Source organism: Leuresthes tenuis, unplaced genomic scaffold (assembly GCF_036924035.1).
Source record: "Leuresthes tenuis unplaced genomic scaffold, fLeuTen1.0.hap1 SCAF_14, whole genome shotgun sequence".
NCBI classification, from domain to species: Eukaryota; Metazoa; Chordata; class Actinopteri; order Atheriniformes; family Atherinopsidae; genus Leuresthes; species Leuresthes tenuis.
The window spans coordinates 8,161,020-8,185,244 of NW_027325368.1; the positions used below are offsets into that span (position 1 = coordinate 8,161,020).

At 41.9% G+C, this 24,225-nt stretch overlaps 2 protein-coding genes across 3 annotated transcripts; both read left to right on the forward strand.

Annotated features, from left to right (window-relative positions):
- Positions 1–2,756: 2,756 nt before the first annotated feature.
- On the forward strand, positions 2,757–12,488 carry ralbp1 (ralA binding protein 1). 2 transcript variants are annotated; one of them, XM_072363170.1, is made up of 10 exons: positions 2,757–2,841; positions 4,092–4,394; positions 7,079–7,510; positions 7,614–7,963; positions 8,413–8,574; positions 9,224–9,355; positions 9,655–9,765; positions 9,896–10,017; positions 10,099–10,219; positions 10,915–12,488. In XM_072363170.1, exons 2-10 carry the CDS (start codon positions 4,145–4,147, stop codon positions 11,218–11,220), a joined length of 1,986 nt encoding a protein of 661 aa, XP_072219271.1. In that variant the 5' UTR covers positions 2,757–2,841; positions 4,092–4,144; the 3' UTR covers positions 11,221–12,488. The 2 variants fall into 2 exon arrangements, with proteins under 2 accessions (XP_072219271.1, XP_072219272.1); XM_072363171.1 differs by lacking the exon at positions 2,757–2,841 and adding an exon at positions 2,902–3,005.
- Positions 12,489–14,851: 2,363 nt separating this feature from the next.
- Positions 14,852–23,516, forward strand: rab31 (RAB31, member RAS oncogene family). The gene is made up of 7 exons (XM_072363734.1): positions 14,852–15,060; positions 16,006–16,085; positions 17,162–17,243; positions 19,669–19,740; positions 20,053–20,159; positions 20,369–20,478; positions 21,569–23,516. Exons 1-7 carry the CDS (start codon positions 15,025–15,027, stop codon positions 21,664–21,666), a joined length of 585 nt encoding a protein of 194 aa, XP_072219835.1. The 5' UTR covers positions 14,852–15,024; the 3' UTR covers positions 21,667–23,516.
- Positions 23,517–24,225: the final 709 nt, after the last annotated feature.

Below are 24,225 nucleotides of genomic sequence, written 5' to 3' on the forward strand. Positions count from 1 at the left end.
ACTGATTATGCTCCCAATTGGCATGCAACAGCAGTTTGCACAGACTCATCTAGCAGACGCACAATGAGACCTTGTTTGTCTTTTTTTGTGATATTGAGTCCCGACCTCATTTCGCCACTGCAGCTGTGGTTTGGAACAGACGGTGCCAACAAAGATCATCAGAGGACTAATTTGTTTCATATGTCGGGAAGACCACCAGTTCTCTGAGTCCAACCACAGCGTTTGGGAAATGACACGTGACTCAGAATAGCAAGTGGTTTCACCAAATTTAGATCATAGCTGCAAGTCAAAATGCTATTTGACAGCTTTCTCCCATGCGGGAGATTAAGTGACGGTGAAGTTGTAGGGAAGATCAAAATGGTACCACAACCTAAACATTCTACATCAAATCCAGACCATTCTTGGCCAAGAAACCGACAAAGACTATACAAAGGTTATGAGGCTTTTATGAGGGTTTCAGTACATGTTTGTTGTTGGCAAAAAGAGAATTCCACAAATTAGTTTCCAAAATAAAGTTGCGATGCCATGAAAAATGTAAATAAAAGCAGAATTAAATGTCTGGTTCAATCTTCATTAAATTTAGAATGGTACAAAGAGAAAATAGTCCAATTTTTTTTCTTTGTCAGGGACATTTTTCAGAAAAGTTGGGACAACAGCAACAAAAAAAAAAACGGGAAAGTTCAAAAACATCCAGTGGAACATTTCAGAAGTAATTGAGTGAAATAGCAACTGGTCAGTAACATGACTCGGTATAAATAGAGCATCTCGGAGAGGTTGAGTTTGAAGGAAGGAAAGAAAATAATGTGGAAATAGATCAGCTGTTTAAAGGAGACAACTTTTTGTTTGCATGAGAGCTTATTTTTGAGTATATGAGGACACTTCTAACTTAAAAACTTTGTATTTTGTTTCGGACCCCATATATCTGAAAATGCGACACTCAGTGAGACGTTCAGGTTTCCAGGGGCAACATACATCACAACGAGGTTATTCAGCCTGCTTTAACTTCAGATGATGCTGCATTCACTGTACATCAGACAGGGGAGGCTGAAACTCTTCGGCTCTTGTTTTTTGTTTTGCTATTAGCATCAAATATCATCATTAGTTCATCATTAGAGGGATCGGTAGCCCTTCAGATGTTCATGGTCCAGCTGGTCCAGTAAAATTGCCAGTTGCATATTTTTCTGAGTTTGATGTGTGATCTGAACTCTCTGTATGCCCTCGAATACCATAATAACTGTAAACTCTAAGGTTTATTAAGTCCTACAAATCTAAAAAGAGGGAGAACCAGGAGGAGGGGGGCCGAGTGGAGTCTAGTGGGTCACTACACTCTCTGCAATGATCCGCTTGAACAGAGAGGTAAATGAAGGGAGGAAATAGGAGTAGTTTTTATTGTCTCTCTTTGTTATTTTGACCGATGCTTCTCAGATATTTCATTAAGACCTCTATAAATGGTGTCAGCTTTTGATAAAACGACATACTTTAAGGATTTAATCATGTATCATACACACAACCCCTGGCAAAAATGATGAAATCACCACTTGTGTTCATTTATCCTGATAAAAGATAAATCACTGATATGACACAAAACTATTTCATTTAACAGCTGAATATTATGGTGCTGTAAAACTTCTGCTGTAACTTTTAACTTTTTTTTGTTTTATTCCTAAATTAATATTTTTGAGATTAACAAGAGGAAAACGTTGAAAGACTTTTTCACATATACTCTTCAAACTCATAACTGACGCCTCCATGTTGAGCATTGCGATCACGTGTTCAAGTGCAGAGGTGGAAGGGAGCGTTGAAGTTGATCTGCCGCTTTGAGCTGGAAAGGGAGGTAGTATCAGATAAAACAAACTGAGTAAGGAAGAACCAGGATAGGAACATGCCACTCTAACCAACCACACAGTTGTTGCTCAGCTGATTCCGTGACAACAGCTTGATGTATGCAAGCAAAAAGTGATACAGAGCTGATTTGTGAAAAGGTTCCTAACCCCTAACCGTAGATATTCAGATGGAGGCCGGGATGTCTCTGTGAGCCTCTATAATCATGTCTTTAAGAAGTTGATAAATAGTGAATAGTGATTGCAGATTTACCTCAGATCTCAGTCAATTGTCTGTGACCTCCAACATTTGTAGCAACGGGAAAATCTGTCTTAAATCTTGTAGTGTGACCACACTACTACATACAGTATCCAGTATTGCTGAGTGTTATGCTCAGATTTGGAGCAACAAATGATATCTCTTTCAGAGTAAACTTGGCTTATTTCTGCAAGACAACGCCAAACCATATTTTGCACAAATTACAACACCATGACAACTTAGCTACTGCAGTGATAAACTAACTGCAGTTCAGCTCTGGCGGTTAGTGAAAACATATGAACAGGACTACAACAACAACAACAACAAAAAGGCCCCAAAGTGTGAAATGCTAAAATTCTGTTTTTCTTTTAAAGACATTTTAAAGACATCCCAACTTTTTTGGTCACAAGGTTGTACTTAAGTACTTAAGTTGTTGCTTAAGTATTTCGTGCATTATGTTAAAAATTGTTCCGTATGCTCCTTTATGCAAATTGAATTGGTTTGGAAAAAATATTAAGGAACCGTTTTAATTGTAAATTCAGACATTCAGAAAATGCAAATGCTTCTTTAAAATGGGTTTTATTGCAATGTTATCACATCAGACCATATATTTCTATCGGCTTACCCACTGAAGCGGGATTCGTCGCCCAAACTGCATTTCCCATCATGCGCCTCTGTACTGACGCAAGCGCAGTGTGGTTTATTTAGTATGCAGGCAACCGGAAGCTTTAGTGTGAGATTGACCGAAGAGGATAGTACTTGGTAAAGTTTCTTACCTTTTACATTTTGCTCATTCAGTGACCATACAGCATTTGTAAATAGAGTTTGGCTTCAATGTCTTGTAATATATGTCAGGTTGACTTTGTGTGGACGAGTCAGTGGCTTTTATCGTGATGGACAGACTGGCCTCTCGGCTAGCTTAGCAGGTTGGTAGCTAGCTGCACTAACGTTAGCATATGGGCCCCTCCATTCAGACAAATGCTCCACTTTATGGCACTTTTAATGTAAATACGCTTGAATTCACAGGTATAGGCACCAACCTAAGTATTTTAATTGCAATGTGAGGATATTCGTCTTGTTGTGTTGACTTGGGTTTCTTGTGGAAACGGGAAATTGTCAAGTTACCCAAGCGAAGGAAGATTAAGATGTGAGGTTGGCAGCCAGAGAGGGTTTTTTAATCTTCAGACTTCAATTAAAACAGTGTTGGTCAACAAAATGCTTTTAGTTTGAAACCGTTACCACATGTTTCTTCGCGATATTGGGCTGTATATTTAAGGAGGAACTGACTGTAGGTGGCTAAAACCATCAGTTACCTGAAATGAGAAGTTGAGCTAATTGTCTGGGACAGAGTTCATAGTGAACAGTTGTGTTTATTCTTAAAACCACATCTGCTTAATGTACTTCCTAAAACGCGTACAACAGCTCCGGTTCCGTTTTGTGCTTAATTTAACGTAAACCATGCAGCTGTTGTTTTCACGTGACTCCCTAAACATCCAGATCAACAAATCTCTAATCATCTGAAGTCACCACAACAGTATCAGAAATATGACTGTTTCTATGTTTCATGATGAGGACTGTGGTTTTGTTTCTGCCCACAGTGGCTGTCAGATGAGAGCTGTTAGAAGAAAGGTGTGTGATTGTTTGAATGACAGAAGCCCCATCTGGTGGGTGGAAATCACTGTTGCAGTTGATCTTTTCAAGCAGTCCTCATTCAATCATTGAGGCACAAAAAGGGAAAATTATACTTTTATACTGCTCATTGCATTATTGTTAAGTTGGTGAACAAATAAGTCATTGTTAATCTTTGTCTAGATTAAGAGTAAACCGTTTTGTGACATCTGACAATGTGTCCCGCTCAGCCTTGGTACAAATATGAATTCCATAAATATCTTCTTGTACTGAACTGCACTGGCAAAGTTGTCTGATTTTGAGTGGATCCCTCACAGGACTAACACAAGATTTGGGGATCAGGATTACTTTGTGTCAGCATTTAACACTTCTGCCCACTGCAGGTGTGATGGAGCGGTGATGTGCCAGTCAGAGGAGCAATAAGGCCGGAAAAGCCATGACCGAGTGCTTCTTGCCCCCCAGCAGCAGCCCTGCAGAGCAGCGCAGGGCGGAGCATGCAGGGGGCGTGGCCCGCACCCCCAGCTCCGAGGAGATCAGCCCCACCAAGTTCCCCGGGTTGTATCGCACTGGCGAGCCATCGCCACCTCATGATGGACATCACCATGAGCCCCCTGACGTCTACGTCTCAGACGACGACAAAGAGCACGGCAAGAAGAAGAATAAGTTCAAGAAAAAGGAGAAAAGAAGTAAGAAACGGTTTTGACTTGCTACCATTTTTGTGCTTTACTCTTGTACGGTCAAGAGTAAAGAGACGCACGGCCAACATAGGATTACAAAGACTGTTCAGTCAAAGGTGCTGCGATGATGTTGTGTGCACTAAAGAGATTTTGCAGTTGAAGTGTGCCAGAAATTAATTTATGGAGCTGGAAGGTAGAAACTTTGTCGCAAAAAGCCACGTTGAGACCAATCTAAATCATGCTTTGGTAGATCCAGATTGATTTTTGTAACTCTATCTGGAAAAACATTTTTTTTCTTTTTATACTAGATGCATAAGTCAGATTTAAAAGGTCTTTTGCATCATTTTAAAACTAATCAGTGCTGATGTTGACAGAAGCGGAATGAGAAAAAGAAGATTAACAACAATCAACAAGGATTATTTATTCATAATAACCTGATTATTATTATTTAAAATTTCCAAAATAAAACACCACAGCGCTGCTGAGAGTATATTTAGGTTTTAACTCAACAAAAAGCCCAACAACTTGGAGGCAGAAAAATGTTGCTTTCAAAGGTAAAACTTGTCTTTAAAATGCACCACTAGCCTTAAAGAAGTCATAAGAGTGAGCAAAGACTTCTACAGAACCATCTAATTCTGCGCGGTTCAGTTTTTGTAGCCAGAGTCTAGAAGGGAGGATCAGAACCTTTTCAGTTTTAGTCCAATATTTATGTTCCAGTAAATGGTTCTTCCTGTTGTGGAGGTGTATTATTGAAATATTATCAGGGTTATCATGCGATGGTGCCATTAAATGAGCATTTTAGTTGGAGATGCACTGATCACCTTTTGTTTGGGTTTCAGTCCGATACTGATACGTGAATTTAGATATTTACAGATACATTCTGACATTCTGAGTTATTTTCTTGAATTATAATATTAGAATAAGATAATATCTATTTAGTCCTTCAGCAGGGACATTACTGTGTTATAGCAACAGGAGGACGGCAAGAAGAGGGATAAAATATCTACAAAAAAAAAACTACGATCAAACATCAGAAGTACAAAGTGCTGATCAGCAGTACCAGGAGCATCACAAAGTGAACGCTATGATTTGGTTAAAAGGACTGAACACATCAAATTTAATTAGCTGCTCCTAAATTTGATTGACTCTGATCATTAAGTGACTGCAGAACAGTTTCTTCTACCTCTCTGGAAGTGGATTGTCACAGAAAATGTGATTTGTTCATGAAGTTATTTAGATGATTAACATTTTCACCTTTTAAACGTGAAAGCGCACAGTATTTTTAACTGTATTAAATAATAATGCACAGTTGATAACAGCGATATATGCATACATGTGAGTGGTGCAGCTCTTTTTAAAACATTTTTAGGTGAGAAAATAAGTATGGATTTAACATCTTTTAAATCCTCTTTCAACTTGTTTTAAAGGTGTTTAGCAAGGCTGACTGGAGTGACACTCAGTGGCTAGCTAGTTCAAATGCAGTCTATTTCCTGGATGTTAGCTAAAGCCTCAATATGTCGGGATACAAATAAATGTAGATAAATGGAAAATTATTTATTTACGTGATGGATAACTAATAATTAAATAATTCTGAAACAAACCTATTGAGTCTGGATCCATGTGTGGATTGGGACAGGTATCAGCTAGTGTCACAAGCTTAGCTGACACTGGTGTCATTTGATTACCAGAACTACTCATGTTCCACCTTTATGGACTAATGAGTAAATGTTTTCACATATAACTAAACGATGTCCTTGTGGGAAGGTATTAATATGACTTCTGATTTTGAGAATGACCACAGTTCACTGGAAGATTCCCACTATAGGTCACCACTAAATCCTCCTTTGTGCTTTATTTCTTGCTGTTATAAACTTTGTAGGACTTTGTAGATGTCATTACAAAGAGGCAATTTGGCAACTTAGCATTAATTTTGTTGACTTAGTCAGTATATGGCTCATGTGCAAATGGACATTTATTGAGAAACTGGCAGCTAATAGGACACGAATTCCATGATTAGATGGTGTTTTTGTAGTTTTAAGGGCTGGGCACAAGTCATCTGGTTCAGACCAGTAAGCAGCAGAGAACTGACGACTGAGGAAATTAGCTGTCAGTTAAGAGAAAGATTCCCACCTTTCCATCCTGTTGCTGCCTTTAGTGGAGGAGGAGGAGGAAGAGGGGGGGTTGTTTTTCAATACTGTCCACTTTGTATCCTGATTTTTTTTTCCATGTCTGTGTTTAGCTCCCACAGTAGTGTACAGTGGGAGAGAGGAAGAGATGGACAGTTTCAGGGCACGCCCACAGAGCCCAATAAAGGTGTGTCTCCGACAGCAGTCTGGCACACAGGCTTTATTCTGAGGGAAACCCAGAGCAGATATAATTAGCGGACACTAAAATCGAGAAGAGGACGCTATTTTTGAGATGATCTTGTTTGCTCCGTGGAAAACTACTTAAAACGTGGCTGTTCTGTAGAGGAGAGGTGTAAGGTGCTGTGGGAGTTATGCTAAATCGGTGGCTGACCTCTTTTCCAAGTCCCCATTCTCTGCTGCTATCATCTCTCTCACACGCATCTCTCTTCCTGTTTCTATTTCACTGCTATCATAGTTCTGTCATAGTAGGAAGATAAGAACACAGGAGTGTTCCTCCCCTTAGATTTAACCCTCCCTTTCTGCCTCTTTTTACTCGTTCTTTCACAGCGGAGGGATACGCCGCCTTCCAGGAGGACAGCTCAGCGGATGAAGCCGAGAGCCCGTCCAAGATGAAGCGATCCAAGGGAATCCACGTGTTCAAGAAGCCGAGCTTCTCCAAGAAGAAAGAGAAGGACTTTAAGGTGAAGGAGAAGGGCCCCAAAGAGGACAAGGCCAAAGACAAGAAGTCAAAGGACCTGACAGCTGCAGATGTGGTCAAACAGTGGAAGGAGAAGAAGAAGAAGAAAAAGCCCACTGCAGAGGCAGAGCCGGTCCCAGTGGAGACCCCCACCTTCAGGCCCATCTTTGGAGCTCCCTTGGCTGAAGCTATTAAGAGGACAGCCCTGTATGACGGCCTCCAGCTGCCAGCCATCTTCAGAGAATGCGTGGACTACATTGAAAGTTATGGCATGAAGTGTGAGGGCATCTACCGGGTTTCAGGTATCAAAGTTCTGTTAATTATACTCCATCTTATGAAGGGAAGAGAGCTAAATACCACGTATGTATTTTTCTGATTGCTCGCGTTGATTTCTCTTGCTGTCAGGTATGAAGTCCAAGGTGGATGAGCTGAAAGCGGCATATGACCGTGAGGAGTGTCCCTGCCTGGAGGAATACGACCCTCACACAGTTGCCAGCCTGCTGAAGCAGTACCTCCGCGAGTTGCCTGAGAATCTGCTGGGTCGAGACCTGGCCCAGCGGTTCGAGGACGCCTGCGGTCGGCAGGTGGAGGCCGAGAAGATGACAGAGTTCCAGAGGCTGCTGGCCGAAGTGCCACCTGAGAGCAGACTTCTTTTGTCCTGGCTCGTCACACACATGGACCACGTCATCGCCAGGGAGGCAGACACCAAGATGAACATACAGAACATCTCCATTGTCCTCAACCCCACCATACAGGTCGGGGGTGGGTGGGGGGAGGTGGCTTTGAAAAAAACATGATAAAATGTTGGAGAGAAGTCTAGCTCAGCAACAGAAGGCAAACTGAATTATAAATAGAAATGTGGGTCTTAAGTATTAGGCCTAAACCTTCCCTTAGCAACAAACCTTCTCATCTCTGGAACGCTGGCTCTGTTAGTGAAACTGATTTATCCTCAGAGGACAAGTCTCTGTGGCTGCTCCACTTACTCCGAACCAGCAGCAGCAGTAGCCACAACACTGTTTAAGAAAAAAAAAAACACATGCCGTTGAGTTAATGGGTGGAATCCCAGCTCAGTGTAACGAGGCCAAGTAAATATGCATGAATTTCTGTTGGAGAGAAACTGGTGCACATGTGCAGCTGAAGGGTGGATGCAGGTTGTCTGCTCTGTGCTCATGTTCCTCTGCTGATCAGTTCGTCTTTCTTTCAGATTGGGAATCGTGTTCTCTACATCTTCTTCACCCATGTGAGGGAGCTGTTTGGAGACGTCGTCCTCAAGCCGGTGGTGCGGCCGCTCCGCTGGTCCAACATGGCGACGATGCCGGCGCTGCCCGAGACGCAGGAGAGCATCAAAGAGGAGATCCGACGACAGGTGGGTTCTGCCCGGCTGTAACCAACGTACGCGTAACGACAAACATTTGCTGTTTTCAGTAGTGTGAGGATTTCATGTTTTTTTTCTGCTCTATGAACGAATCAGCTGCAGCATATGTCACAACATATTTTAAAACTGTTAGTTTTGTGCAACATGGCACAGTAGCAGTAGCAAACTCTGTGTGAAGATAGCCGACCGTCACGGAGCATGGAGTGAATGAGCTGCAGCGGCGTGCGTTGATGAGGTCATTCCAGGACACTTGTGTGTAGAAAGCCCCTTAATTACAACAACACGGCAGCTCTGCACTAACAGAGCAATAGCACGCGCTCATTCATTCAATCGTCTTCAAGTATTGGTGAAATAAGGACAGATGATGCCTTATTTAGAGGCTGTATTGTCTATGCCTCGTTCAGTCCAATTATATGGATATACGCAGATCTCGAGTGATCTAAATAGCGTCCGAAGGACGCCGACTTTCACCAAACTGTTATCGGTGAGTAGATGAACGTGTTTTATGCCAAAAAAAGGTCCAGGTTTATAAAAAAAAAAAAAAAAACAAAAAAAAAAAAAAACGATCGTCCCCTTTAAACATCATCATCATCCTCACCGGGTCCATTTGAAGTGATGATACAAAGTTTTTTTTGTGTAGGAGTTCCTGCTGAACTGCCTGCACCGGGACCTGCAGGCAGGTGTGAAGGACTTGTCCAAAGAGGAGCGACTCTGGGAGGTTCAGAGGATCCTGACTGCTCTGAAACGCAAGCTGCGGGAGGCAAAACGTCAGGTGAGCTGTCACTGAATGTTTACTTATCTCTTATCAAGATGGCTTCAATAATAACCCTTTTAAGACCTCAGGAGTCACAAATATGTTAGTTTTTAATACTAGTGAACCCCAGTGGCGGACTGTTGTACATGTATTAAAAGTTTAGCTGATTACATATCTTGTTTTGTGCTGTGATGTAACCAAAATGGGCCTGAGTGAATGAGCCTCTTTTTAGTTTTTTTAAGTTACACACAGCGAAGTGGCCCCAGATCGGTTTGACTTATCCTTTATCTGTGTAACTTCCCTCTGTTGGACCTCAGGAGTGTGAGAGTAAGATAGCTCAGGAGATAGCCAGCCTGTCAAAGGAAGATGTGTCAAAAGAGGAAATGACAGAGAATGAGGAGGAAGTAATCAACCTACTTTTGGCACAAGTGAGTAATTGAAACAAAGTCTTTGACGTACTTGGACCAACAATGTAGCAGCGAAACCTTTATGTTCAAATGCTTTCCGCGCCACTCTGATTTTATAAACTTGCTGTCTTTGCTTTGTCTGGATTATCAGGAAAATGAGATCCTGACAGAGCAGGAGGAGCTAATCTCTCTTGAACAGGTGCTGCGTAGGCAGATTGCTACTGAGAAGGAAGAAATCGAGAGGCTGCGGGCGGAGATTGCCGACATACAGAGGTGAGAACGTGACGCACAGCAGTCTTTGTCATCGTGGACTGCAGGGTCCCAACTGTAACCCGTCGTTGTGTTCCTCATTAGTCGGCAGCAAGGTCGCAGTGAAACGGAGGAATATTCATCAGACAGTGAAAGTGAGAGCGAGGATGAGGAGGAGCTTCAGATGATACTGGAAGATCTGCAGAAACAAAACGAGGAACTGGAGGTGAGAAAACAATCGTCACCGTTTGTGCCGTTTGAAGAGAGAGGAAAGACCTCATCAGGTACTGCTTCACTGCTTCAGTAGGAATAAAGAGGTTAATTAACAGCTGGTAGCTGTTAATCAGTACATTCGACCGGGTTACCCCTTGGTTAACCCTAACCTCTGACCTGATGATGCAGTCATCAAACATCTTAGAAATGACAGGCCTCAGTTAGCATGTTAAATGTTAAAGTTCATGACAGTACAATTAGAAGAAGACTGACCAAGTACGGCTTGTTTGGAAGGGTTGCAGGAGAAAGCCTCTTCTCTCTAAAAGGAACATGGCAGCACAGCTTAGGTTTGGAAAGTTACATCTGAACAAACCACAAGACTTCTGGAACAATGTCGTTTGGACAGAGCAAAGTGGAGATGTTTGGTCGTGAACTCATGTTTGGCCACTTTAAATCCACCGTGAACTCCTGAGTATATCAAAGTGTTCTGGAGGCCTGCAAACCTAAAGAGAACTGAAGCAATGTTGTGAAGAAAAGTGAGCCAAAATTCCTCCATAACATCAAATTATTGTGGCAAAAGATGGTTGGTTAAGCTATTTAATTATGGGGTCTGCTTAGCTTTTTAGAGACTGCTTTGTTTTATAATCTGTATGAACACTGGTGGATGCAGTACTAAAAAAACATTGGCTGCATTTTGTTTCTCTGCAGAACAAAAACACCCACCTGAACCAGGCCATCCACGAGGAGCAGGAAGCCATCTTGGAGCTGAGAGTGCAGCTTCGCCTCCTGCAGAGCCACAAACAACAGCAGGAACTGACCGTCCAGCCGCCTGCCGAGCAGGCTCCTCCCACGCAGCCGAGCCCGGAGGCCCGCAGCGAGGAGCAAACCAAACGCTCCGTCACTGCTGCGGCTGCCCCAGCCACTGCCGAAACGCCTGCCGCCACCAATGGAAAGGCAGCAAAGGATCCCTCAAAGCCCTCACCAAGCAAAGACAGGAGAGACACCAACATGTGAGATCTCAGTGATCCTGTAGTGTCGCTCGTTAGTGACCGCGTCCACCAAGTGGTGGCCTTAGAGAAAAATAATCTGTTATGTAGTCTGTGTTGTCCTGGCTTTGTTTTTCATTTCCCCACAAAAAACACAAATTCTAGAAACAGAAACAGAGTAGCAGCTGTAGCCGATGACTGGCTACCACTGTGTAGGACTCACAGGAACCATAATTTCAAATCTGCTGTGCCAAGCCTGTATGAAGGAGGAAACGTAGGGATTCCTGAAGGGAATGGGGGGGGGGAGTGTAAGATGGATTGCTCAGTTTATTTTTACTGGTAAGTGAGTCAAGAAATGATCACAAAAGCAGGTGTAATTGAAGTCCCTGTCGCTAAGTTTAACCCTTACCTTAATGCAAAGAGACCACTGTGCCATAATTAAAGAGACAACTCCCAGAGAACCACTAATACAGAAGCTCTTTGAAGAATTTATGATCCGTCTGTCAGAATGTTATATATTTAAGTTGTATTCTGATGAATACGGATGACTGTTGAAGAAATAAATTGATTTAAATTGCAGCTCTTTAGTAATATATGAGTAAATCTATTGTAGACGATTTCCTTTCTCTGAACAGCCGATGCACAAATGCACAGTCATCCCTGCTAACTGTGGACAAACGCTACTCCAGTCGACCTTTTTGGTTACCTCTGCATCTCCTGTACTAAACAAGGAAAAGTGGAAAATGACTTTTGCTCAGTTTAGTGTCGATTTAACAGATGTGTGTGCGGAGATGCAGCGGGCTGATTTAGTTTTTACTGTGTATCTGATAGTGTTCTTTGAAATAATTGTGACATCATTAATGGCATCAGCTGAAAAATGAAAGAAAAAAAGTTAATAATTTCATAGCAGATCCATAAATGTTGCAAAGTACTTGTATTGTTCGTTGCCATTTAAAGCGTAGGCATGGCCTGACTTACCCAACTTTCTGTATATTCTTGTAAAATTGCAAACAAACTGTATTTTCAGCTCTTCTGTCACATGTTCCCTTTGTTCTCTTCTTTTCTTATTGTTGATGACATGTATAGATAATGCTAGTGTGACTGCTCCTGCTTTGGTCACGGGCAAATCGTGGCAATCTCATCTGGACTCAGAATTATTAACCCCGTGACTGAAACGGACACACGCCAGATCGAGCGCAGAAGCTTCTCGTGAGGTTATTTTCATATTGTTCAGAGCTTTTGTAGCAGATTGTCGCAGACAGACTAATGCTGTGAAGAATAAAGTGTTGATCTGAATTGGTCTCTTCGTTGAGCAGCTTGAAGGTTTACCTTTTTGCTCCGACTGATCGTTTATTCCACGTTTAGCACTTTCCATGACTCGCTCCCAGACTAAATAAAACCCGCATCCGTTGTCAGGATGCTGGCTTTGGACTCGGGAGTCGAGCCCTCGGTAAGAAAGACACTGTGGAGCCACCTAGTTTGTTTTGTCGCTGCATGAACTAGTTTCTCGTGGAAAATAGTCTTGTAAAGTTGGACAAAAAAAAAAAAAAAAACAGCAGGAAAACTACCGGATATGGGACAAGTTTGTTTCAAAATGAAAGCATGAGTAAGTGCGGGCTCTCAAAATTGACGCAAGTTAACTGAATGTTAACGCAAAATCAGCTTTGGGGCAAGAACACCTTAATGGATATATATATATATATGAGAGAGAGCGATAGATATGGATCCAGCAGGATAATGCACTATGCCACAAAGCTCATCTCAAACTGGTTTCTTGAACATGACAGTGAGTTCACTGTGCTCCAATGGCCTCCACAGTCACCAGATCTCAATCCAATAGAGCACCTTTGGGATGTGGTGGAACAGGAGATTCGCATCCTGGATGTGCAGCTGACAAATCTGCAGCAACTGCGTGACGCCATCATGTCATAATGGACAAAATCTGAGGAATTAAGAATTAAGGCAGCTATGAAGGCAAAATGGGGTCCAACTTTTTACTAGCAAGGTGTAACCTAATAAAGTGGCCAGTGAGTGTATATGTGTGTGTATATATATATGTAACTACCCAAGCTTTACCTGAATATTAACTGTATTTGTCACTTGTCTTCCACTGAGGAGAAAATATTTCAGCTGAAATATACTTTTGTCCAATAGTTTCTAATGCTGTTGCATTAAATATTCATTTAAGGTGAATTTAATAAATAGTTAGCAAAAATATACACTTGTCTACAATAGTATTACCTATAGTATTAAGGCACAAGTAACATTTCCTTTTAATACTTCTTGCTGGAAATGCCAATATGATAATATGTTATAGATAATACGGCCCAAATGAGGCATGAATGGGGCCCCAGTATCAGCTAGACAACACTCTCCTTGGCCTGGGTAATCAAACTCAACTGGGTCAGCTTTATTTCAAAATGCAGTACATCATACACAGTCCACAGAAGGTCCAAAAGTGTCAGCTCTCAGCCCAAACTGGCCCAGATCCACACACCCAAAATCTGGAAACCACTAAATGCCAAATGGACCACATTTACATGAGGCTTTTTCTGGCTGTGTTGACCCTCAAAGCTCTGAAGTGCGAGCCACGTTCACCCATTCACACTTGCACACAGAGTAATAACAGCAGGGTTCTTGTGGGTGATGGAAATCCTTGAAAATGCATGCATTTTAATGTGTTGTTTTCAAACCCAGAAAAGTGCTTAAAACTGCTTTGCTTTCATAATGAACCCCTATCCGATTTGCTATTTAAACGCAGAAACAGGTCAGAACCTGATTGTTTTGGCTCATGCAGCACAACTGTCAACAACCAGCAGCCAGGGGTGTAGCAACAGGCACCCAAATTCATTGTTGGACTTTGTTCATTGAGATAAAGTCACCTGCACCAACTTTTTTTGATAAATTATTGATGGTCTGACTTTCAATGAGTGTTCACTGATTGCCGAGTATAATAAATGCATGCTGTAAGGGTGGACAGAGACTGCAGACAGAGCAGTACAAGTAAAGGAGTAGGAGATCCCAGGCATGCCATTGGGAAGGTACACATCTGCATCTCGGATGTTGAGCTGTTGGCTGTGAGTTGCTGTCAAAGTTGCCTACTAAGAAGGTTCACCCCTGTTTCCTGATCACGCTATATGTGACATCATCAGCTAGAAAAACAACACCCCAATCCACTGATGGCGATCTCTGATGATTTCCACCTCACCCCTCTCTGCTACACTTTCTAACTTTCTAAATGTTCATCAGCTGATTTTTATCTTCCTGCAATTTTGTCATCCACCTCTATTATTTTGCCAAGGGTACTTTGAATTTGAACCACCAACCTTTCCACTGGTGGATGACTGTTCTCATTCTGCCACAGCCGCCATTACTGGGTCACAGTCAGGTCACTTATGCCTCCCAGAACAGCTGAGCTTGCTGATCATAAGAATTCATCAACAAGGTGATGTTTTCCCATTTTGGCTTTCAAAATCTAAATAAGATGAGGTGAATGCACTGTTCTTAGTTGTAATTCGCTCTCTTTTTCTCTCTTAACATTGGAATACATTTGAAATCCGCCTCTTAGAGACACATACCTGGTTAACAGGCTTAAAATACATAAGCTTCAAAGCTACTATTTTGAAAGCTTTCCCCGGAAGTTCTGTTTTTAGGCTACAGGGGCTGCCAGCATCTGAAAGTAGATGGTCAGTCTGTCTGTCTCAGGGGCTGGGTTTCTCCTTTACCCGACAAAAGGAAAAAAAAGGAAGAATTAAGCAGTGTCAAGCATGATGAGACAAAGACACTGAGCTAACACGCACAAATGATGATTTAGAAACTTCCAAAACTTGCCATGGCTATAAGGGAGCTCAAAGTTTGCCTTTTAGGGGTAAGTGACAGATGTTTTTGATCCTTTTTGAGGAAAATTCCTTCAGTCGGCTGCGACTGGAACTAACCAACTACATGTTTGACGTTGATAGCACCTCAGCAAATAAACGTTTATGTCGACGTTAGGTAAATTTTGGATATTTTTAAAGCTTTTTGTGTTTCCTCCTATATTGCGTTCGTCAGAAAACTTGAGCTATGATGGATAGCTTGTCGTCTGAAAACCGCAACAGCTCATCGTCCGGCGGACTCAGCGGTCCTTTCACATTGGCTTTCCTATATCGACATATTTTTTTATTTATTTTTTTTTTTAAAACCGGCACAACAGTGTTTTTTACTTTGAGTTTCCTCTTTAATATTTAATGGTTCCAACAGTTTATCAACCATGACGTCAGCATCTGACCAACCGCTACATGCGAGCCGTTAGATTTCTTGCTGCGTTAGCAAAACGCAACCGTGTCTTTTTATAGACTTTTGACCGGAATCGCATCATTCTGACCGTAAAATTGTACTTTATTAGTAAAGTAAAGTAAAACTGGGTACGTTTTAGAGCTTCATAGCGTTTACCAGGCCTGTGCACTCCGCCATAGGCCCCTGACATGCTCATCAACACTCATTTTGAGTCATCCAAGTCATACTCAGCCCCTTTTACACATCAGCATGTTTATGACAAGCCTTTATTGTAGATATTCATATTTAATGTGGAACTACGAAGGCAGTCCTTTATTTAGGATAAGAAAAAGGGACTGAACACTAAGTACATGGGACTAACCAACTCAATTAACTTTTTTTTTGTTGTCAAATCAAGCATTTGTCGCAGAATGGTTGGGCTTAATTAAAGAAACTCTGATGGGATGAGCTTGTGACCACATAATTGCATAATTAAGTTGGGTTCATAGTAACTCTGTTTTTTGCGTGCTGTGACTGATGTTTTTCCTCCTGTTTGCAGGACACTGGAGTTGGTAAATCCAGCATTGTTTGCCGATTTGTTCAAGACCATTTTGATCACAACATAAGCCCGACCATAGGGTGAGTACAAGGTCCCGACTGAAGGAAACTAATCCATCAAGCTCGTGCTTGGAGGTGTTGATCATAGTATCAAAATATATTTTTATATATATGGATTTTTCAGTGATCGATGCCGATCTTTAGAAAACAGGAGAGCTGATGTATGATGCCATTTTGATTAAAAAGTAAGTAAATTGGAAACAAAATGGCTTAACCTAAAACATTTCCTGAACAGCACTCAAAGAAGCACTGCGCAGAAACACACCAAGGAGCATTTCTGTACTTTTGGTTTGTAAAAAACTGTTAATATCGAGCTCTGTACTACATTCACCACTAAAAACAGAACCGATAACAGTAGAACTCATCAATAGTACGGCCGTTAATCATTGATCCCTGGTTCCTGGCCCAGGTTTCAGTGGTCTGTTTTACCTCAGTTAAAGCCGGTTGAAGGCTTGTCTTGAAGTTCTGTTCCAAAGGAGTGAAAGCTTAATCTTTTCTCTCTAAAATGAAAACTTCCCATCTAACTGATTAATTGGCTTACTGTCCTCAGACGTCTGCTGATGTAGATTATTTAGGAAACAGAAAAAGCACAAGTTAGTCTACCTCGACTAATGACAGGAAAAGTTGTCATTCCTTAGCTTCCGAGGATTATTTAGCCCCAAACTAATGGTTTGCATAAAGCAATGCTACAAGCTGATATTAGACGATGTTTAAAGTTTAATACCAGGTGTTGGCATTTTCTTTTTTTGTTGTTTTTACAGTCATCCGATGCACAGCTACACACTTAATAAGTGTTAACACAAACTCGACCCCTAGAACTCGGTCTGTAGGTTGAAACATTCAGTTTAACTTCAGTTTATAAGACACAGCAGGTGACAAACCGAGACAGATTGGATGACAAAAGTAAAAAAAATTCAGACTCGTGGATCTTTCTAAACAACTAAACCCACAGTCATCGATCAGTTTTTCCTCTTTTTATGATGTAACCACCCTCACACACCTCCATTTTCAGTCTGATTCATTTCCTCCTGACTTGGACAGATCTTTTTTAAGAATTTTAGAGGCACTGTTGTGAAATGCATTGTCATAATCCACAGAGCATCTTTCCTGACCAAGACGGTGCCATGTGGTAATGAACTGCACAAGTTTCTGATCTGGGATACAGCCGGACAGGAACGGGTGAGTAGTCATTTAGAAATGTCAGTTTTCCATTACATTTCTCATCAGAGAGACACTCGTGACACAGTGCTGTTTGAGGGCGCCACAGAGTCATTCACACAGGGCTCAAAGGTTATGAGATGTATTTATTTTGAATTAATTCATTGGCAAATGTGGGCACGTATCCTGATGAAACGCTTCAAAAGAATCAACAACTTGCATATTGATGGCATATTTGCTAGCTTTCCCCATTTGTATGATTTGTTTAATTTATGAGAGAGTAACATTTTCACATAATTACAAATAAGACCACGAATTAGAGGTCAGTCATTGGGGTGATTCCCTAATGTACTTGAAGTATTCTTCCTTGAAATTGAAATACTTAAACAAAGGGCCTAATATCTTTTATACAAAATATTCTTATTAATATCTTATTGTTTTTTTCATGATTACTCTGACTTAACCCAGGAAAAACCAATGGGTGTCCTGGCCAAGACAGCGTAGCAGCAGCAGCTCCATTTCAACACACACAAACATGCAAATGCATGAGAATTAACACTGGGTCTACACAGAATTCAGTGTGTATCAAAATATATGATTATGGCCAATCCCAGTTCCTCCACTTGGTCCTACTCCTACCCTTCTGTTTTGCAGACGTAAAGTGCTCCTTAAGGGATCAACGAGAAGTGTCATCTAGCTGCCCTGGAGGCCCTCAAAGGCTCAGTGTGGAGGGCTTAATAATCACTACTTCTTGATTCCCTGAAAGAAAAGGAGCGCCTTACTTATGCAAAACAAAGGGGTGGGGCTAAGGATTGGGCCTGAATCATAAAATCACAAGATAAAAATGACAGGTCATCAGCATCTTTTATAAAAAAAAATGCTCTGAATTCATCCAGCAAGATCATCTATTTTCATTTCAAGCAGTTTTAAAGAGATTGTTGAAAAAAACCATAGATCCTTAAATGTGATCTCCTTGCATGCCATAGGTCCTCGAGGGGCCGCTGTCCTGCAGGCTTTAGATGTTTCCCTGCTTCAACACACCGGATTCAGATCAGTGCATCATTAGCAGCATTGTGCAGAAGTCAATCTTTTGAAGAGATCCATCTAATTAATCTGAATCAGGTTTGTTGAAGCAGGGAAACATGTAAGACCTGCAGGCCCTCAGGGACCACATGTGGGTATCCCTGCCATAGACCCTCAGTAAAGCAAAGCTGCAGGTCTGATGGTGATGCGCGTTCTCTCCTGTTAAGCAGAATAAATTCCTCTCCTTATGGACCAAACAGGCCTGACTGGGAGGTGTCAAGTGAAGCAGTTTTGTCAACCTGTGTCCATCTTCACGTCCTCTGGAGCCGTGTGCTCTTACAGGCCTTTTAGAAATGTTACCTGCAACAAATGGAGAAACTTTAAAAGCATTTATTGTAAATGTGTCTGTTGAGAAGAAGAAGAAAACAAAAAAAAGAAGGAAAGGGGCCATGAGACATCGCAGTGATTCATTTGATGGGGGTAGGCGGTGTCGCTAAAGCTTGCCAGACTTGCTTACTGCATGGAAAAACCAGTGCAAGTATTTCCTGCTCGTGTGTGAAAAACAATAAGTTGAGACCTCTGTTGGTTCGGGTGTGTGATGACATCAGGCTCTCTGTAAGATCTGTCCTCCAGGTTGGACTCTGCGAACAGCGCGGCACATTCACACCTCTTTAACCTGCGCTAATCTGAACAGACTTTGAGGAGTCTTGCTTCTTGGGAACTTGTAATGTAATAAGCAAGTATCTTGTTTTATGATGTCTGGTGGCAGCAGACAAACAAAAGAGTCGTTGTGGAGTTGCTGACCATTAGTGTCACCGTGGAGCAAAGTTTTGTTGAGGATATCCCTCATTGATGTTGCACATGGTGCCGTTAACACGGAGAAAATGTGACGTGTGTTTCTGCTGACTGAAGCAGTGGCAGTTTCACTTACTTAGCATATTTCATGTCACACGCAGACAACATTAAAAACTCTTTAAACCCTTGCTCAAATGCAGCTTTAGGCGGGGATATGGATAGATATATAGATGCTGTGAATGTAGCAGGGTGTCGACAGAAGCAAAGACCTGCTGAAGGTAACGGAAGCAGCGCAGGTTTTGAACAGTAATGATGGTAAAACACTAGCTAATACATATTTTTAAGACAACTTTCTAAGTATAAATGCTCTCAAGCCAGATGTGTCTCGATGCATGTTATTGGGCAGATGTGTTCTCTGTTCCGTTATCCACACCGAGCTGGTTTTCAAACCTCTCGAGTAAAGATGCGTTGAAACTGGGCAGAGGGTAGGTTTTTCCATGGGTGCACTGGTCATGCTGCACACTGCATCTGTCTTCTTTATGTTAACAGAGCAATTTTAACGCTGTCGGACAGATTTCAGGTGGTCGTTGATTGTTTTTTAAGTTTAAATGTGTTGTCCCTTTCTCAGTTTCACTCATTAGCTCCTATGTACTACAGAGGATCGGCTGCTGCTGTCATTGTCTACGACATAACTAAACTGGTAAGTGTAACTTCTACCTCTTCTAAACCAGCTGGGTGTATTTGGTGGTGACGAGCTGCTTCTCTGAATGAGTCGAAATGAAGAAGCTAGTTTGACACTGAGTCTGATGTGAAATTAAGTTGCTTTTCCTTCACTTTGGGATGCTGTGCTTCACTGACCTATAAATGTCATTCTTTCCTGGTTGGCTTATGGAAACTTAAAAAAGGAAACACTCATGCACTGACTGCATGACACCAGTTTAAAGATATGCGTGGCATATCCTCATAAAGAAACCAATCCCAGTGTTGACCACGGTGTGCTCCTGTTATCCAGGACTCTTTCCAGACGCTGAAGAAGTGGGTGAAGGAGTTGAAGGAACACGGTCCAGACGACATAGTTGTAGCCATAGCAGGGAACAAGAACGATTTAGGAGACATCAGGTAGGCTCGTTTTCTTTTCTTTGGTTTTCGGGCTAAGCTTTGATGGACTTTCTTTAGCACAGATGCGTGAAAGTATAAGAAAAACATGCCTCAAATGCACTGACTCCTCTTACTCCATCCTCAGCGTTTGTCCACATCAGTCCTATTAGAAACAGAATTAAAGAAAATCTGAGATGAAAACTTTCCAAACATGTCACTGTCTTTCACAGGGAAGTTCCTATGAAGGAAGCGAAGGAGTTTGCTGAATCAATCGCAGCTATTTTCATCGAGACCAGCGCCAGAAATGCTGTCAATGTGGAGGAGCTTTTTCAGAAAATCAGTAGGTTTCATGCCATCTGTGAAATGTGTCGGTATATTGTGACTAAAGCCTCTTTCAGACATGGACTCCTCTCCTTTTAAAGCTCCACTGTGAGACATTTGGTGGGACCTATTTGGAGAGATGCTCTTTGAGATTCATTCATAACTAGATTTTGATAAGAGTTGAGATTTAATTTCCTTAGATTGGTCTGTTTTTATCCGCAGACGGCACAGGTCCTCATTCTGCCTCGTTAAACCGCAACGAGGGTTTTCATGTTTCAAGTGACCACCATAATCTTATTAATACGAATACAAGCTTTTATGTAGAGCGTGAAAGCGAGGGTTGTTATGTTGGTTTCAGTCCGCAACTTTGCCACAAGTGACTCCAGTGACTCGGTGCTTGGTTGGTAGGATAATGCTAACCTTAACCATTCCTCCTGTCAGCCTGTTTCAGCTGACACGCAGAAAGAGGCAGGGTAGACCCCGAACAGGAGCCAGTCCGTCACAGAGTCAACACCCTATCACCGTTCAGCTTTCACAGAGTTAAGCTAACGTGTTTGTGGTCACAGGAGGAAACCGTAACCCAACTCGCGGATGGTATGTTTCTCAGAATCATGGAAAACCTTCTGCAGAAGCTGTTTTGAAAGGGCAGACAGTTTCCCACAAAATAGTCCCACCAAGAGTAGCCTGGGAGCGGACTCAGTTGGCTGTCAGCTGCTGGCTTCAGCGCGTCGTGGCCTATTTCTGCAGATGTAGCGTACGCCGTCTACACACTACTTTTGGTGCGTCACATGACGAGTTTATAGTGCACTGTATAGTGAATGAAAAGTTTTTGTATATATTTCGAGCAGCGCTGCAATTTGGCTGTCCAAGCGGACAGCTCGAGCACAGCCAGGAAGACTCCACACAGAAAGGTCCCAGCTGGACAACAGGGTTGGAACCAGAATAGCTGCGAGAAAGCTGAGCTATCTACAAGAAGCGGCAAAGCAAAAGAGGGATGGTTGTACTGTAATGTGACGAGCACAACAGTCTGGGAACAGGCAAACACTGATCACAGCTGTAAAGCTCAAACATTTTGTGTCTGTCGGTGATTGCCGTTTCTTAACTTTTAGGTAAACAGATTCCCCCCCTGGAAAACCCTGAAGTGGACAGCAACGAGTCCTTTAAACTCACCCGACAGCCCGCTCCATCTGCCAGGAGGTGCTGCTAGTACCAGGAGGGCCTGATGAGACGTTTCCTGCAGCACTAAGACCCTGCCAGCACAGCGCGTCGTCCACAACGCACACAGCGTCTTACCCCTGGAGACCCAACCCGGTGGACAGACCGAGGTCACCAACAGAAATAGAAAAGCCTGCCAGCAGTGTTATGTTTGTAGGTCAGTACACCAGTTTCAACACGTTTAAGTGTGGCAGGTCCTGCTCTGATAGCGTGAACGTTCGGTTTGTCCCCCTCAAGTGGTGTTTTGCCTGAATTACATTAATAATTCTGTTTGCACAGTTTTATTTCCAAATTGCAAGATTAAGCAAAATTTAACTAGAAGTGATCTAAGCTGGTGTACTTCACAAAGCTGGGTTTTGATGGTTTGAGCAGCTGATTTTCATTGCACCCTGGCTCTCAAGTGGAACACATTGAATCTAAATTTAACATCGCCATTTACCAACTTTACACTCATCTTCGTACGGAGCTTTTGTGTACAAGCATGTATTAACCCATGTTATTGGAGCATTCAGCTCGAACGCAGCGGCTTTACATTCGTCCTCATCACGTGTTTCCTGCACATTTATTTTCCCGTCCAAGGGTTTAACTGTAACGCTGCAGAACGAACCGCTCAAATTCATCATTACGGTATGACACGCCCAGCTAAAACACTGTGACCAATACTGCCATTGTTTACATAGCGATTTGTTAAAGATGTTCTCTTCATGCTGACATGCATTGTTTGAGATTTGACTACAGGGAATGGGCTGTAAAAAAAGAAAGAAAACTGCCAAGCATCAGCTTTGCTTGTACTTTAACAGAAAAAGGGTGATGTTTCTAATGTTAATTAGACAAAAGAACTGCATGTTACTCAGTCAAAGCATGTCAAGTTCTAAAATAAAAGGCTGAACTGTGTACGCTGACTAAACTCTAAATGAGGTGTTTGGCTTGAGAAATGTGTGAGAAAAATGTTCTGAGGAGGTTAGTCGTCAGCCCACGTTTTTGTTTTTTACAGTAGTGCTCTTAGGATTGACCACTTGAGCACATTTATAACAGCACTTTTGCATATATGGATTTAAGGTTACTAAAAATCCTCATCATGTCAGTATTTGATAAAAGATTGGAAAGAAAAATATATATATTTTTGTTTTTTGTCCCATTTTTTTACCAACATGTGTTATTTTATAGAGAAATCTCTTTTATAGTTTGTAATGCAACTTATGTGCCTGTATGTGCTGGTCTCTGTGTGTGAGGGGGGGGGGGCACAAACTTCAGTCAAAAATCTGCAGGTTTTCATGGGTCTCGCTCACCAGAAGAACATCCACTTTATAGCTTTTTAAGTGAGATGAAATGTGACCTTTAAAGCTACGGATTCCAACACTCATCAGGCCTTGTTCTGAGCAAATGCCCGACTTGTGACTACAATCTTTGGCTTAACTGTCACACAAATGTTGCCGTGAAATGGAAGATAAAAGCTGGATAAGGGCAGCAAGGTGAGAGTTGACTGTTAAACTTAATAAAAAATGCAGATTTTGTTTGTTTCAATGCTGTTTGGTACGATGCGACCTCTCATGTGAGATGTGATTCCCACCAAGTGTCATGTCCATCACCCCACTGGTGCCTTTGTTCTGTTTTTCTAAAATAAAAAAGAAGTGGTGTGATATGGCTAAAAACTGAATGTGCCTAGAATAATGCATTAATAGCAAGTTAGCCTCGTCTAACTGTACATGTAACATTTAACCTTGAAAGTGCCAATTCTTTCCAGCCAACCTCATTTTGTATGCACAAGTCATGCTTCCCTGTATTCTCCGTAGAGCAGATTCACTCCTGTATAGTAATCATTGTAATAAAGTAGTAATCATACTGCTGCTGTGCAGAGTTTTCTTTGCGTACTCTGAGGATGAAATGTATGTTTTGAGTTGATCAAAGACCTCACCTAAAGGATTAGGGTCCAGCCTGTCTTAATTTCTCACACATTGGCGCTCATTTATTGTAGATGCGACTGCAGTCGATGCAAAGTACAGCACAGATAATTAGACCTTGGTCTGTCCGCTTCACCCCGAGTCACCTCAAGGTGTTAATTCAGATGCTTATGTCCTCACTCAACTATGTTACAGTTAAACAGCATTTCACTTGAATTGCTTTAGTGCTGTGATGTGAAATAAACACGACAAGCTCAGAGGTGCATTTAACAGACTTATATATTTTGGTTGTTTTTCCTCAGAAAGCTTCTGCTTACAGGAGCTTCTCTGTAACGACTCTTCAGGGTCATACCATGACTACTGTCCTCACCGTCCCAGTTCAAAGGATGGAAAACAACCCTGCCATGTATAATCTTTGTATCAGCTACCTGAGATCCTGCGCCATCCCGTATCCCAACTACAAATACTTTCATTGTGGATTTTTCACGTTTGGCCTTAAGTGCTCGTAATTCTCTTCTTATCATTGCCAAGCCTCTGTAATTGCTCATTTTTCCGGTGGATTAGGTCGAAATTGAACAGATTCCCATGAAAAATAACAATGATTTGCATTTAAACAGATACCGCTGAACATTTCACAGTAATCAAATGAA